Here is a 17,788-nt window from a genome sequence, read left to right on the forward strand (position 1 = left end):
GGCATGGAGAGCCGAGAAAAAAAATCTCTCAATAATCAAACAGGAATTCAACCTTTAACAGTGCAAATTAATATCAGTTGGTTCAGTTTTAAAAGATGACCAATAAAAAGGTCTCATTCTCAAGGTGTGAGTCAAAGCAAAGCAATTTTATTTATCTAGTGCATTTCATACACACGTTAACTAAATTGTTTTACATTATTAAAACCATTTGAATACAAAGAAAAAAAGGACTTATAACCTTAAAAACAAAGAAAAAAATGCATGTACAATTAAGAGTGTATAGTGCAACAAATATTTAAAGGTGGAATCCTATAAAAAGCATGATTAAAAAAATACTTTTTAACCTGGACTTAAAAAAATTCACACTTGGGGCTTACATAACTTCTGTTGGCAACTTACTGTATTTTATGGACTATAAGGTGCAATTAAAAGCCTTTAATTTTCTCAAACAACAATGGTGCACCTTATAATCCGCTGAGCCTTATGTGTGAAATGAGTTCCAAAGTCTGTAAAACATGTTGTCATACGACTTTGTTAAGCGCTCTGCTTGATTGACTGTCAGGTGACACAGGGACATAATACATATACAGTACTATGTATGCTGGCAGCGATGAACCAATCAGAGAATATTATGTGATATGTGTATTATGTACCCCACCCCTTATGCTTCAAAACAATATTTGTTTGTATGAATACCCCTAAAATTGGCATCAGCGAAGCGACCTGCTTACGAGACAGAATTCAAACTCCAGGCTTTCAGTTACGTGGTTGTAAATGGTAAAAGAGCACCCGCAAAAGAAATCAACATCAATGAATCTATGGTTTGAAAGGGGAGAAACCAAGAAAATGAACAGCACCAAGTTGAGGAGATGAAACAAAGTTTCCGTGGGAACAAAGCGGCATGGCCACAGTTAGAACAACTTTAACAATGGATTATTGAACAAAGAACAGCTGGAATAAACATCTCTACAGTCACCATTTTACTGTAGGCAATAATGATAGCACAAAACATGAAGACCGAACATTTTTAAAGAGTTCTGTCTTCGTGTTTTTTGTTTTAAGAAAAGGCATCATCTCTCCATCCACACAAGTGCCAGCAAAAGCAACTGCCAGTGGATTACAAACAAAAGACTGATTAAAAAAAATAATGAGTGTATTGTTTACTAGTAGAATAAAGTTGAATTAACCTTGGTTTTGCGTCCTTTACCTTTTGTTGTAGACCATGTGTTGTGCATGTTCCTGTAATAAAAAAAAATATAGTGTTCTATTTGTGTGCAGGATAAAAGCTAAATGCTGTTTCACCATGTTTGCTTTGGACTGCGCCACCATTTTACTTGAGTCTGTCAATGTCAGAGCCACACTGGGTCTATTTCTCATGAACATTTCTTTCGTGTATTCAGCATCAAAACCCATCCATCCCTCCATCCATCCATCCTTCCATCCATCCATCCATCCATCCATCCATCCATCCATCCATTTTCTTAGGCGCTTATCTTCATGAGGGTCGCAGGAGTGCTGGAGCCTATTCCAGCTGTCAACGGGCAGGAGCCAGGGTACACCCTGAATTGGTTGCCAGCCAATCACAAGGCACATGGAGACCAACAGCCACACTCACAATCACACCTAGGGGCAATTTAGAGTGTCCAATTAATGTTGGATGTTTTTTGGAACGTGGGAGGGAACCGAAGTGCCCGGAGAAAACCCACGCAGGCACGGGAAGAACATGCAAACTCCACACAGGCAGGTCCAGGATTAAACCCAGGACTTCAGAACTGTCAGGCCAACGCTTTCCAGTTGAGCCACTGTGCCCCGCACCTAAACCATTTGGTGATTTATAGACCAATAGCACAACTTTAATATCTATTTTAAAACTGACTGGAAGCCAGTGGAAAGATTTTAGAATTGGAGTAATATGCTCTGGCCTCTTTGTTCTGGTTAGAATCAAGCTGCAGCATTCGGAATGAACTGCAGCTGTTTTATGATCTTTCTGCAAAATCCAGTCAGAAGACCATTACAATAGGCAAGTATTTGTCAGATAAAAACACAGATGAGCTTCTCCTGATCTGCTTGACAAATATAAGCCTTTACTCTGGATATGGTCTTCAGATGGGAGAAGGCAGTTTTGTCATTGCTTTTATGTGACTATTGATAGTCAAGTCAGAATCTATCAGTACACCAAGGTTTCTGACTTGGTCTTTTGTTTTTAAAGAGTAACTTCATGTATTTACTAACAACAATCTTCTTTTCTTTATTGCAAAAAACAATTATATCAGTTTTGTTGTGTTGTAATTGAATAATTTTTTTCTCATCCTGTTATTTGTTTTAGGCAGCTACACAACACTTCAATTGAGTCATCTGGAGACACTGCTAGATATACAATAACTGTGTGTGATCTGCACAGTTATGATAGTCAAATTTTAAGTTCAGAGCAATTTGACCCCAGGGTCAAGGAACAGAAATCTGTCTAAAGACCATTGCAAACTAATTGTTGTAAAACATAGCGAAGACATTGGTTACAGGTGTATAGTGAAAGGTTATGCATGTTCCAGTGAGCATGATTCACACAATAATACGTAAGTGGAAAGCCACTCATACCACCATGGATTTGCTCCTGGAAGATTCCTGACTAAGGAGTGAAAATAATAATCAGAGAAGTTGTCCAGGAGCCAAAGACCACCTGTGGAGAGCTTCAAAAAGACCTGGAATTAGCAGGTACTGTTGTCACATGGAAAACAGTGAGTAATGTACTCCGCCACCATTGCCTGTATGAACACTCAACTCGCAAGACATCATTGCTTAAAAATGCATCTCTAAAATGGGTTAAAGTTTGATGAACAACATTTGGACAAGACATTTAAATACTGGGAAGTATAGTCTGGTCGGATGAGCACAAAATTAAACTGTTTGGATGCCATAATGGACACCATGTTTGGGGGAGAAATGACACTACACATAACCTTAAAAACATCATACCAACAGCGAAAGTCGGAGGTGGGAACATGATGGTGTGGGGCTGCCTTTCAGCAAAAAGTACGAGTTAACTTCACATTATTGAAGGAAGAATGAATGGGCAAATATACTGAGACATTCTTGATAAAAATCCGGTCCCATCTATGAGGATGATGAAAATGAAATGAGGATGGACATTTCACCAGGATAATGATCCAAAACATACCGCCAAAGAAACTCTCATTTAGTTACAAAGGGGAAAAAAAGAATAAAGACGCAAGAATGGCCTAGCAAATCACATGATTGAATCCAATCAAAAATCTATGGTAATCTCCTAAAACTCAAGGTGCATAAAAAAAGCTCCCATAATCAAGATTGCTTGTGTGGAAGAATGGGCCAAAATCACACCAGAGCAATATATGTGACTAGTTTCTCTGACATTGTAAACAAAGGCTTTCATACAAAGTTTTGAATAAATACCAGTTGGCCTGGTCAGTACTTTTCCCTGTATCATTCCACATTTTTACACAAAATTGACCTTCTGGTTCTATTTGTTCTGCTTTCCTTGTTTTTCCCCATCATCTGGTGAAACTTCCATGTCAATAGCACCTTTGAAAATTTGTTTAATGGGATAACTGGTGAAATGATGATGGGTTAAATACATATTTCAGCTGCTGTATCAGTGCTCATTGGTCGGAAGTGGTTAATGAGCACAGTTCAACTCTAACAATCACAATCAACAGATCTCAGCTGCCTCAGGTTTCAATTATGTACTGAAGGCCCCAAAATAAAGTCCAGACACCAAAATGACAAAAGTGTGTGGGTGCCTTCAATAGTTATTTTTCCTGGTGGTTAAATGACTCATACTATGTTACAGTCACAACTGATTCAAACTGCAATATGTGTTTATCCACCATAACAAAAGGTGGGACATTTTTAAAATGAAATAATTCATTATTTTTTTTTTTAATTACAAATTAAATTCTCTATTTTAAGTGCGATGATGGATGGATAAAAATTTAACTAGAAATACTAGTAAGTAAGTAAGTTTCTTTCAGCTTGTCCCGTTAGGGATCACCACAGCGTGTCATCTCAGATGAATCCTCATATTTGTTTGGCACAGATTTTACGCCGGATGCCCTTCCTGGCGCAACCCCCTCTTGGGGAGTAGAGGCCTCAGAGAGATACGAACTCACGACCCCTGGTTTACCAAACCAATGCTCTAACCACTGACAGATTTTAATTATGAATTATTATTTACTTTTAGACTACTTTTATAATATTCACTATTTATGATTAATTATTCATTCATGATCTTGAAAACAAACAGACTTCTTTGTGTTATCTTTAAAGTTTAGTATTAACATTTATTTAGACCAACACACAAGACACACATTTTCTTTGCGACACTACGAGAACTGGGCAGGGTCGAGGTCATCGCTTGAGCTCAAACACATAATTAAAATAAAACAAGCAATGAAAACCTTTTGCACATGCGTATGTGTAAAACCCAATAGGTGGCCTTTCAAAAATAAAATGTGACAGCAAAATAATAATAATTTAGACATGAAATGACCTCACGCCATCAGTCCCATGATCCTCGTTGACGTGACCTGACCTCTTGTAGCTCGCTGAGTCAGTGGTGCACCTGCTCGAGAAATTAGTGGCTGACAGCTAGTGAGGAGGCAACACATCTAATCACAAATAGCTACCACGTAAAAGTCTTCTCCGTGTATTTGGGCCACATTTGTCAGAGGGTTTTCACTGTAATTAACATGTAGTGACTCATGATGAAGCCACGGCAGAGAAGCAACGTTCTGCTACGGGTAAGCTTATCAGAAACTGGCTCTATTCATTCATTAATTCATTATTGTCTTAATTATTGTCACAAACGGCAAACAGTACAAGTGTTTAATGCAGAAATGTTTATTACTCTTGTTGACAAATTACAGATTGTTTTAGTGCAAGTTATCTTAAATTGAATTGTGTTGGGATGAATTGTGTCTCACCTTACTTGTATTTGTGTGGGAACGTTTGTTTGAATTACTTCCTTTTTATGTTCTTGATAAAATTTTATCTATTTAGTAAAAATTAGCTTGTTCCTTGTGGACTTTTCATTCACCGATTTTCCCCTTAATGAAAATAGTTAAGTAAATTCAGAAGAGGTCACATGTGTTCTACCAGAATGTTTAGTGGCTCATTTTACACTACCAGTACTGTAAATCATTACAAAGTAATTTAGGACAGGGAAGCAATACTATGCTGTGAATGGAGGAAGTGAGGTGAACCACTTTCTAACATCAAGATCTGTTTGTTTCATTAAGACTGGACACCCAATGGCCCCGAAAGGAGTAAAGAGGCTCAGGTTTTTCAGAATGTCTCAATATCTTATCAACAGCTTAAAAGGAAAATTAACCATAGTAACGTCTCACCCACATCGTCTACTTCTACCTTTCTTTCTCGGTGACCATAAATTTGTATTTTTGAGCTTTGCAAGCCCCTTCTCTGGTGTGCTCCATCTGTCTCCCCACAGTCACCTCTTCACAAGTTCTTATTTTCTGGCTTCGCTCACAGTTTTAGCCTTTCCTGCCCTCTGCATTTCTCCAGTGGATCCAGCAGAGTTTCACACCTCCATCTCACAGGACAAAGACAAATAAATATTGTCCATAGGAAAGGAGGCAAATGAGGAAAAAACAATTGGAGAAAGAAATCAGAGACAACAAAAGCAAACTGGAGGGATTAGAGGATGTGAAATGCTGAATAAAATAAACTGAGAGGGTTTTGGATAACACCCGAGAGAAGGTTTGCACTACAGTTCAGGAGCACAAAGCTTATTTAGTTCCTGGCTCTGTTACCATAGCAACCAATGGCAATTTCACATCTGAGCCACATGCCCCGCTGACCGTAAGATAGCTACTACGAAGGTCTCGCCTACACACAAGCAGGCACACACAGAGACAAACACTGGTGTGTCTTGTTGGCTAGTTATTTACTGCAAAAAAAAAAAAAAAAAAGAATTTTTGAGGCAGCAGACATCATGCAGCAAAAAAAAGAGCAGGGAGCGTGTCGTTCATGCACAAAGTTCCGGAAGTCTCACTCGACATCCCAGTGGCAGCCATGTAGCCTGCAACGTCATTTGCACATGTCAAACTGGGACAGTCGCCATTGACAACATGCTGTGCCACCCACTTTGGCAGATGAATAAAAGAGATTTTCAGATATTTCTGACGCCCCTTCTGAGACTGAAGCTGTTTTTTGAACAAGACAACATCTGAAAAGCAAGTGAAATGACCGGGGCCTTATTGTTTGGAGCCATATCAGACGATATGCGGATCACTTCTAACTGACAACACTCTATGAAAGACAGACTAGGAGGATGACGAACCCAATAAAATATTCAAAATGACTTGTGTATGTAGCGTACTCAGGAGGACCCATGCCGGGCAAAGTACGTCATGGGTGCCCAGACACCAGTTGCCGGTGGGGGCGAGAGCTCCTCTCTCCTCTCCGCACGCTACTGTCCACCTCCCCACCAACCCCCCTCTGCACCGGCGGGCCATGGCAGAGTCTAGCAGCCCCCCACCTCCCGACCGACCCACCTCCGCGGCAGCTGCGGACACTAACCGTGGGTCACCGACGAACAGCAACACTGCCTTCCTGGAACATTCACTGGAAATAAATTTTGTTCGAGTTTGGTGACGATACGTCGTTTAGCTTGTTGGCTTGTGTCACACGCTACTAAACCGTCTTTGTACTTCTATTTTGTTATTGTGTTGTGTCGTATTGTATTGTGTGTGATTAAATTGTGCGATGTTATAATTTGCTGGTTTGAACAAGTGGATTTATTCTAAATACTTCTTTTCCTTTCGGCTTTTCCCGTAAGGGGTCACCAGAGCATATCATCTTTTTCCATCTTAGCCTATCTCCTGCATCATCCTCTCCAATCCCAAGTGCCCTCATGTCTTCCCTCACAACATCCATCAACCTTCTCTTTGGTCTTCCTCTCGCTCTTTTGCCTGGCAGCTCCATCCTCAGCACCCTTCTACCAATATACTCACGCTCTCACCTCTGCACATATCCAAACCATCGAAGACTTGAACCTTGTTTCCAAACCATCCAACTTTGGCTGTCCCTCTAATGAGCTCATTTCTAATCCTTTCCAACCTGCTCACTCCAAGAGGGAACCTCAACATTGTCATTTCTGCCACCGACAGTTGTGCTTCCTGTTGTCTCATCAGTGCCACAGTCTCTAATCTGTACGTCGTAGCCAGCCTCACCAGGGTTTTATAAACTTTGCCCTTCATCCAAGCAGAGACTCTTCTGTCACATAACACACCAGACACCTTCCGCCAGCTGTTCCAACCTGCTTGGACCTGTTTCTTGACTTCCTTACCGCACTCACTATTGCTCTTGATTGTTGACCCCGAGTATTTCAAGTTGTCCACCCTCGCTAGCTCTTCCCCCTGGAGCCTCACTCTTCCCCCTGCACAATTCTCATTCACACACATACAGTATATTCTGTTTTACTTCGGCTAATCTTCATTCCTCTCCTTTCTAGTGTATGCTTCCAGCTTTCTAATTGTTCCTCTACCTGATCCCTGCTTTCACTGCATATCACAATATCATCTGCGAACATCATGGTCCAAGAGGATTTCAGTCTAACCTCATCTGTCAGCCTATCAATTAACACAGCAAACAGGAAGGGGCTCAGAGCTAATCCATGATGCAGTCCCACTTCCACCTTAAATTCTTCTGTCACATCTACGGCACACCTCACCATTGTTCTGCTGCCCTCATACATGTCCTGTACTATTCTAACATATTTCTCCGCCACACCAGACTTACGCATGCAGTACCACAGTTCCTCTCTTGGTACTCTGTCATAGGCTTTCTGTAGATCCACAAAGACACAATGGAGCTCCTTCTAACCTTCTCTGTCCTTTTCCACGAGCATCCTCAAGACAAATAATCCATCTGTGGTACTCTTTGTCGGCATGAAACCATACTGTTGCTCGTAGATAGATACTTCTGTCCTGAGTCTAGCCTCCACTCCTCTTTCCCATAACTTCATTGTGTGGCTCATCAACTTTATTCCTAGATAGTTTCCACAGCCCTGAATATTGCCTTTGTTCTGAAAAATTGAAACTAGCATACTTTTCCTCCATTCTTCAGGCATCTTCTCACCCGCTAGTATTCTATTAAATAAGTTGGTCAAAAACTCCACATCCACCTCTCCAAATTACTTCCATACTTCCACAGTTATGTCATTAGGACCAACTGCCTTTCCATTTTTCCATCCTTTGTAGTGCCTTTGTAACTTCCCCCTTATTGATCATTGCCACTTCCTGGTCCTTCACACTTGCCTCTTCTACTCTTCCTTCTCTCTCATTTTCTTCATTCATTAACTTCTCAAAGTACTATTTCCATCTATTCAGTACACTCTTGGCACCAGTCAACACATTTCCATCTGTATTATTAATCACCCTTACCTGCTGCACATCCTTCCCATCTCTATCCCTCTGTCTGGCCAACCTGTAGAGATCCTTTTCTCCTTCTTTCATGTCCAACCTGGTGTACATGTCTTCATATGCCTCTTGTTTAGCCTTTGCCACCTCTACCTTTGCCCTACGTCATATCTCGATGTACTCTTTTCGCTTCTCCTGAGTCCTCTCAGTGTCCCACTTCTTCTTCACTAATCTCTTTCCTTGTATGTATCCCTGTATTTTGGGGTTCAACCACCAAGTCTCCGCCTCCCCTTTCCTCCCAAAAAACACACCAAGTACCCTCCTGCCAGTCTCTCTGATTACCTTGGCTGTCGTCGTCCAGTCTTCCGGGAGCTTCTGCTGTCCATCGAGAGCCTGTCTCACCTCTTTCTGAAAGGCCCTACAACATTCTTCCTTTCTCAGCTTCCACTACATGGTTCTCTGCTCTACCTTTGTCTTCTTAATCTTCCTACCCACCACCATCCTATGCCGTTAAAATATACTCTCCCCTAACACTACCTTACAGTCAGTAACCTCCTTCAGATGACATCGTCTGCACAAAATATAATCCACCTGCGTGTTTTACCTCCGCTCTTGTAGGTCACTCTATGTTGCTGCCTCTTCTGAAAAAAGGGTTGAGTACACCCATTTCCATCCTTTTTGCAAAGTCCACCACCATCTTTCCCTCAAAGTTCCTTTCCTGGATGCCATATTTACCCATCACTTCTTCATCGCCCCTGTTTCCATCACCAACGTGCCCATTACAATCTGCACCAATCAACTCTCTTGCTGTCTGGGATGTTTAGAACTACTTCATCTCATTTCTTCCAGAATTTCTCTTTCATCTCTAGGTCACATTCTACCTGTGGGGCATAGCCACTAATGACAATATACATAACACCTTCAAATTCAAATTTCAGTCTCATCACTCGATCTGATACTCTTTTCACCTCCAAGACATTCTTATCCAGCTCTTCCTTTAAAGTAACCCCTACTACATTTCTCTTCCCATCTACTCCATGGTAAAATAATTGAAACCCTGCTCCGAAACGTCTAGCCTTACTACCTTTCCACCTACACTCAATATTAACCTTTCTTCTAATCATCACGTCAACCAACTCCTGAGCTTTTCCTGTCATAGTCCCAACACTCAAACTTCCACCACTCAGTTTAGGCTCTGTGCATTTCTCTTTTGCTGACAAATCCAGTTTCCTCCTCTTCTTTGTCTTCGACCCACAGTAGCTGAATTTCCACTGATGCCCTGCATGTTAGCAGTGCCGGGGGCGGTCGTTGTTAACCCGAGCCATGACCGATCCGGTCGCGTATTCTTTGGATGAACGTTTTTAATTGTTTTGGCACAGTTTTTACACCGTATGCCTTTCCTGATGCAACCATCTGCATTTATCCGGGCTTGGGACCGGCCTAGAGATTGCACTGGTTTGTGCCCCGATAGGGGTGCATTTTGGATTTATTCTAAATTCACACGGAACATGTGCTGCAAACTGTGAGACAAATTAGTCCCAACAACTATTTTTTTTCATAGCTCCATACACACCTACCTGTCATTTGGAACACACAAAGCTCTCGTCCTTTGCCCCTGTGTAATCCATTTTTCACAATGAACTGGGTCTTTTGGAAACCTGTGAAGAGTGAATCCATCCTCCCGAGTGTTCCAGCAAAATTGAGCAATACAACAAGCCGACATTTTGGCTAACGCAGAAAAAACTTAATTTCTCGTCGGTAATACGGATATAAACAGACGAACCCGCCAGTGTGAGCGTCTGCAAAAAACATCACTTCCTTGTTCTTCTCCAACACAAATGACTTGAGATTTTCATAACGGGAGATGCAAAAATTCATATACGACAACATTCTGACATGCTGTGAACAAATGGATGGATTCATTTCGGCTGACTTTTTTTAAAATTAATAACATACCAAAAATTATGTTTTACATGTCAGTGGCCCTTTAAAATAGACTGTTCTTTTCCATGCGGTGCCATACTGAACTTCTAGTGACCAGTAAGACGACAAAAGCTTGGTCTCAGGTCAGTGGTATGCCAAAAGTATAATGACGCTAAACTTCTTCTTTTTCTTTCGGATTGTCCAGTTAGGGGTCGCCACAGTGTGTCATCTTTTTCCATCTAAGCCAATCTCGTACAACTTCCTCTTTAACACCCACTGTCCTCATGTCTTCCCTCACAACATCCATCAACCTTTTCTTTGGTCGTCTTCTCGCTCTTTTGGCTGGTAGCTCCATCCTCAGTATCCTTCGACCAATATACTCACTCTCTCAACTCTGGACATGTCCAAAAAATCGAAGTCTGCTCTCCCGAACCTTGTTTCCAAAACATACAACTTTGGCTGTTCCTCTAATGAGCTCATTTCTAATCCTATCCAACCTGCTCATTCCAAGAGAGTACCTCAACATCTTAATTTCTGCCACCTACAGTTCTGCTTCCTGTTGTCTCTTCAGTGCCACAGTCTCTCATATGTACGTTATAGCCGGCCTCACCAGTGTTTTATAAACTTTGCCCTTCATCCAAGCAGAGACTCTTCTGTCACATAACACACCAGACACCTTCCGCCAGCTGTTCCACCCTGCTTGGACCCGTTTCTTCACTTCCTTACCGCACTCACTAATGCTCTGGATTGTTGACCCCCAGCATTTAAAGTCGTCCACCCTCGCTATCTCTTTTCCCTGGAGCCTCACTCTTTCCCCTCCACAATTCTCATTCACACACATACAGTATATCATGTTTTCCTTCCGCTAATCTTCATTACTCTCCTTTCTAGTGCATGCCGCCGTCTTTTTAATTGGTCCTCCATCTGCTCCCTGCTTTCACTGCATATCACAATATCATCTGCGAACATCATGGTCCAAGGGGATTCCAGTCTAATCTCATCTGTCAGCCTATCCATTACCACAGTGAACAGGAAGGGGCTCATTCCTGATGAAATCCCATCTTCTTCAATTCTTCTGTTACGCCTCCGGCATACCTCACCACTGTTCTGCTGCCCTCATACATACCTTTCTAACGTATTTCTCCGCCACACCAGACTTCCACATGCAGTACCACAGTTCCTCTCTTGGTACTCTGTCATAGGCTTTCTCTAGGTCTACAAAGATCCAATGTTGCGCTTTCTGACCTTCTCTGTATCTTTCCACGAGCATCGTCAAGGCAAATAGTGCATCTGTGGTACTCTTTCTAGGCATGAAACCATACTGTTGCTCGCAGATACTTACTTCTGTCCTGAGTCGATCCTCCACTACTCATTCCCATAACTTCATTGTGTAGCTCATCATCTTTATTCCTCTGTAGTTTCCACTGCTCTGCAAGTTACTTTTGTTCTTAAAAATGGAAACCAGCACACATTCTTCAGGCCTCTTCTTTCTCGATAGTATTCTGTTGAATAAGATGGTCAAAAATTCTATAACCACTTCTCCAAATTGCTTCCAGACATCCACCGGTATGTCATCAGGACCAACTGCCTTTTAATTTTTCATCCATTGTCGTGCCTTTCGAACTTCCCCCTTGTTGTTCTTGTCTCCTGCAAGTGTTTAAATATGGAAGTAAATTTGTGCCACCAGTATTTGAATGAAAAATGCCACTGAAAGTTTTATGTTGTAAAATTCACATTATTTCAAAGTGTTCACATTTTCAATAGCTGTATTTAGTTTAACTTTTCAATGTCAACAAATTTGCCATATAAATAAATTGAACCTTCAAAATTCAAATGCAATATTTTCAGTCTCCTGAGATTCAACTGTCTACAATTTGCTGTCTGAAATTCACCATCTAAATTCAGTGCTCAGTGTTAAGAAGACCTGAAGTAACCCTGCCTTCTCAACATAGAATTTAGATGGGGAATTTCAGACAGCGAATTGTCGCTAGTTGAATATCAGGAGACCGAAAATATTGTTTGAATTTTAAAGGTTGAATTTTTTTATTTGCCGAATTTACTAACATTGAAAAGTTAAACTGGAAAACAGCTATTCAATATGTGATCACTATGAAATAACAATGTGAATTTTAGAATATAACATTTCAGTGGCATTTATAATTCAAATCCTGGTGCCACATATTTACTTCCATATTTAAAGCCTAAAATGTAGATAAAAAGCATGCTAACCATTACATGGCCCTACCTATCTACTTTTATAATTGCATTCCATTGTAAATGTGTGCTATGTGAGTGAGGACTGCAGCTTTGGTCAGGCTACATTAAAATCTTCTAGTAGTTTTAAAATTTCAAACTCCGATTATTTTTTTTCTCACAATAATCACTTTTATGTTTTGCATGGTAGTCACTCGTAGTGTAGTAGTTTAATCGTCTGACTTCTGTCCAGGCTGCGTGGGTACAGTTCCCACTCAGTGATGCTGTCAATGTGAGTGTTCATGATTGTCTGTGTGTGACCTGTGATTGGCTGGCCATTTGCCCAATGTCAACAAATGCTAGGCAAGGAAAAAATTCCCAGTAAAGTAAATTTGACTTGTTTTGTTCACATGGTGTTCATCTTGTATGGCACCAACGTGGTGTGGAGTACAAATACAATTGTCTCTTGCCTACAGTCAAAACTGTTGGTGGAAGAGTCATGGTCTGGGGCAGGATGAGGGCTGGTGGCAATGGAGAGCTACAGTTCAATAAGAGCACCATGGACGCCAACATGTATTGCGAAATACAGAAGCGAAGCGTGATTCCCTCCCTTTTGAAACTTGGCCAAAAGTATTCCAACATGATCATGCTCCCAAATATACCTCCAAGAAAACCACTGCCTCACGAAAGAAGTTGAAGGTAGAGGTGATGGACTGCCCAAGCATGTCGCCAGACCTAACCCCTATTGAGCATTTGCAAGGTATTGTCAAACAGAAGGTTTAGGGGAGCACAGTCACTAGCACCCACCACGTTTGTGATGTCTTCATACAGGAATGGAAAGGAGTTCCAGTGGCAACTTCTGCCAATCTCTGTTGAACTCCAAGAATATCAAGGCAGAACTACAAAATAATGATGGCTACAAAAATATTTGCCTCTGTGAGCACAATTTGAACATTTTCACTTTGTGTACTCGCCACTTTTGTTACCAGTGGTTTTGACATTTACATCTGTGTTGCTTTTTTTTTAGATGACAGTAAATTGACACCCTCATACCAATTGTACACTGACTCCTCTACATTGTAGCAGTGTCATTTCTTGAGTGTTGTCCCATTAAAAGCTAGAATAAAATATTTTTTAAAAATGAGAGGTATACTTTTTATGAGCTACTATCTTCAAAATGTTGTCATTCAATGAAAAATGAAGTTTTGAATTCCTCCCTCCTTTGTCTTACCTCCACCCAGTTCCCATCTACTTCATGGAAGAGAACACAAAACGGGTCGGACTTGGAGGCTACGTCGCGGTCCAGAAGATGGGTAGCAGTAACAGAAAGTTCCACCCGTGTGACACAGTGCTGAGGTCCTACACCACGTGTCTGGCCCTCAATGGTTGAGGCCAAAGTGTAGGCCATCGTATGACTTCACCAACAGTTGCCCTAATTAGAAAAAAAATAAAAAGCTGTAGTTAGAGGGAATGATATATCAATGTAACGTAAGATCAAAGTAAAATCAAGGGACTGCATCACATCCATTTTGTTTTTTCACCATGGTCTTGTGAGTGCTTGATGGCTGAAACAAGTACCATGCGACCATCTCCTGGGGACCCATTACCCATTAAAGGGAACCGAAGGACCGCAATGCAACTTTTTGCTAATATTATACAGTTTTTATGCTGAATACGAATCCTAAATCCGTTAAGAAGGAAACATTTTTATTTTTCGATTATTTGAAACAAATTATTGCACAATGCTGGATTCGCCGGATAAAGACGGAAACGAAGCGGAAACAGCCGATCAGGGGTGTGACGTAGGACGTTGTGACCACAACATGGATCTTGTAGGAGTACACTGTAAGAACGCCGATGAATTTTACGATAATTCGAGCAATTGACATTATTCTGAAGGGTCCCACCAAGACGTTGAAGAATACGAGCTTTATGAAGGCATTATCAATTTGAGCCAGTTAGACAGCACACACGTTCGAATTCAGACGAAGTAGCTGACAATGAAGAAGCCAACACAGCAGTCAGACCCATCGTGGAGGATATGCCTCGTGTTGGAAATATTGACTGGTAAGTGCTGGTGAAGTTCTTTTTTGGTTTAGTCATAAACTGATAAATCGTAAAGGCTCGATATTCTAAATGTTTATATGAATTTTTTGGTCTTTGTTTGAAATTATGCAAACGCCGTGTATTTAGTGAATTGGTACGCGACAACCACTTTGCATGTAAAATGCTTGTTGTTGCACCAAAACACACAGAAGCCGATAACGTAGTATAAGTTGGTATCTTTTCACAAATAAGTAATAATATAATGCTGCTTTCTTTCGGCTTGTCCCCTTAGGGAGAGCGACAGTGTGTCATCGCAGATGAACGCTCATATATGTTTGCACAGTTTTAATAATAATAATAAAATAAAATAAAAATAATAATAAAAAAATCATTTTTACGGATTGGTTTCAGTTTACAATCACTAAGGAATTCTCAAAACTAAAGGGTTTTTCTTCGGCGTGAATACAAAAGACTCAGTTTATCGTTGTTCCAAAACAGCCCATCCCACATTTTGTGACGTCAGAGGTCCGCCCACAAAATGAGTCATTTTAGAGGAAAGAGAAACTAGGTCAAAGTTCATGGACTTTAAGTCCTAAACACTGATATTTTTTGGTAAAAACATCGAACAGGATATGCATTTTATGGACATATGAACATATATTTTCGTCTAGATAAGATCATTTGCGTTAGAAATTCTATATTCCATACACTTTAAAGGTCGTGTCATGAAATGGATGATTTTCAGTATGTTATTAATGAAAAAACAGCAACCATTATGGGCCCATGCGTTTTTTCACCACAAAACATAATTTTGACATATACAGCTTTTTGTAACTCCCGCCATGAAAATCCTCTCGAGGTTTTTGTTTTCGAGAAGAAGCAGGAAGTGACGTGAAGGACAGCGGCACCCCCAAGTGGATTCATTTGTTTCCATTAGATTTACCTGCGGGAAGGTAGCTCGTTGTTCCTTCGTGTTAGCTAAAACACCGGCTCACTGCATTGCTGGACATTGCTTGAACATTCGGGAGAATGGAATTACCCTTCATGAGTTTGAAAAAGACCCGGTTCATTGTGAAAAATGGATTGCACGGGTGCAGAGGACGAGGGCTTTGTGGGTTCCAAATCACAGGTAGGTGTGTTTTCAGCTACTAAAAAAAAAAAATAGTTTGGGGTGGACCACGTAATCGGTCTCTCATAATGTAATGTTACAAAAGATCTGCGTATGAAATACGTTGATGTGCGCGTCGGACGGCGGCGAATCTGAAGAAACCAGCCAACAATGTCTCACTCAGCCTCGTGCGCGCAGTAATGCGCCTCTGGGCTCGATAGTCTTCATTGCATACTGCTGTGGCTGTGAACAACCCTCTAAAAGCAGCATGCCTCGGATCCATTATATGCCACCACGACGCCGAAAATCAGCCAGAGCGGCTGAGGCGCCGCGTTCGGCGGCCACAGCTTCTGCGAAGGCTGCGCGTCGGGCTTTGCGGACGGGATCGGCTCTGAAGAACCCAGCCGAGAATGTGTCACTCAGCCGCATGCATACAGTAAAGCGCCCCGGCTGCCTGTGTTGTTCATTGTACTGTGGCGTCTATGAACACCCCCCTAAAGCAGTACGGCTCGGCTCATTCATAAGCCACACCGACCGGCTGCAATGAGCCGCGATGGCTCATCTCCACCGGGGAAGTGGATTGGACGGGGATGCGATTCGGCCGTGATCGCATATCATCTGAATATGGCTCGAATCAATAGTGTAATATTGCCCCGGTAACTTCACTCGGTTGTGTGGTGTTGTCCTTTTCGAAAAGAGCTTCCGTGTCAGAAGGGACGTGTTCGTCTCCCATAGTTAGGGTGCACCGCGTATTTTCATTGGCAAATGTCCGGGTGACGTCACTTACAGAGGATGCAGCCAATATGGTGACCACTTAGATATCGTAGAATGACACATCTGCAACTTTGCGCTCTCCGATCACATTTATTATTTCCTATAGACAATAATGTTATATGTATTTTTCATTGCAATATCTATTTTAGAATGTTTATAGGGATGACACTTGGGCTTCAAGAAAGTGGTTGTTGTTTCTACCACTACCTACTTTAGCCCCATTGCCCATGCACCATTACATAAAAAGCTCAAACAGTTTCCCAACACAACATGTTAAACCAGCATGGGTTGAAAACAGAATCCAATACATTCCAATCCCACCTGTAACGTCTCCCGTCTCTCACACTTAAAGAACCACAGAAGTAAATGGACCATTGGAAATTTGATCAATTTAGGATTACCTGCAAGTTAAAGGCATGTGCCTTGGAGGAAAAGTTTTACTTTCCAAAATTTTTTTAGGGCATAAAAAGGTACTCTCGTGAGGAAGGAGTCTGAGCTTACACATGAGGTTAAGACTTATTCCTGATTTTGTAAAGTAGTAACTTTCCTTTGTGTGTGCTTTAGGCCTTGGCCAGCACAGATAAAATAACAATAAATTAATTGCTGACTTTGAATTGATCACTTCATTGAAAAATTAATTATCCAATGAAACGTTGAAACCACCACTGGTTTCCAGCCCTCCCGGACTATCGCGAGAAACAAACGTGGAGTGGTCATTCTGGTCCACATAATTAAAAGAAAGCTAATACAAAGGCAAGGCAATTGAATGGGACAGGAAAGCCACTGCATTTCATCTTAAGAGGAAACAATTGCTTTGTCTTCAGTGACAAAAAAAGTGAACAACAAATTAAAAACTTCAAGTGTCAGGTAAAAGATAAAGAAAATTTGTCACCTGAAACTGTCTAGTTCCTTGTTTTTTTATCCTTTCATTTATTCATTCATTTGTTGCCTTTTACTAAAGTACAGAGGCAATGTGTAATCAAGAGTCAGTAAGCATACGTTTATATTCCATCCATCCATCTATTTTCTAAGCCACTATTGTCCAATGAAAATCCCATATCTCTGTTGCTTTGTACAAATGAACCATACTTCAACAACATTTGACAATGAGCATAATGTTTTGTTCCTATGACTAACAATAAGGTATTGACGATGATCTGAGCGTGATTGATGTTTACAGGTCAAAATCAACTGGCTAAAATTAGTCATTACACGATGAATTACATGGCTTTGAATGCAATATGTAAATGCATTGCTTTGATGAAACGGTGTGTTTTGTGGACATGTCATTATGTGTTGTTATATGCTGAAAGGCAGAGAGCTTTGAAGA

The 17,788-nt window shown here is 41.1% G+C and overlaps 1 protein-coding gene across 1 annotated transcript in view; it reads right to left on the reverse strand.

Moving 5' to 3' along the window:
- The window catches only part of cpne2 (copine II), a 63,412-nt gene extending 49,297 nt beyond the window's left edge, over positions 1-14,115 (reverse strand). The window contains exon 1 of the mRNA XM_061821748.1: positions 13,762-14,115. Coding sequence (XP_061677732.1) covers positions 13,762-13,938 — 177 coding nt within the window. The 5' untranslated portion in view covers positions 13,939-14,115. The remainder of the gene's footprint in view (positions 1-13,761) is intronic.
- Positions 14,116-17,788: the final 3,673 nt, after the last annotated feature.

This window comes from Syngnathoides biaculeatus, chromosome 6, assembly GCF_019802595.1.
Source record: "Syngnathoides biaculeatus isolate LvHL_M chromosome 6, ASM1980259v1, whole genome shotgun sequence".
Classification (NCBI taxonomy): Eukaryota; Metazoa; Chordata; class Actinopteri; order Syngnathiformes; family Syngnathidae; genus Syngnathoides; species Syngnathoides biaculeatus.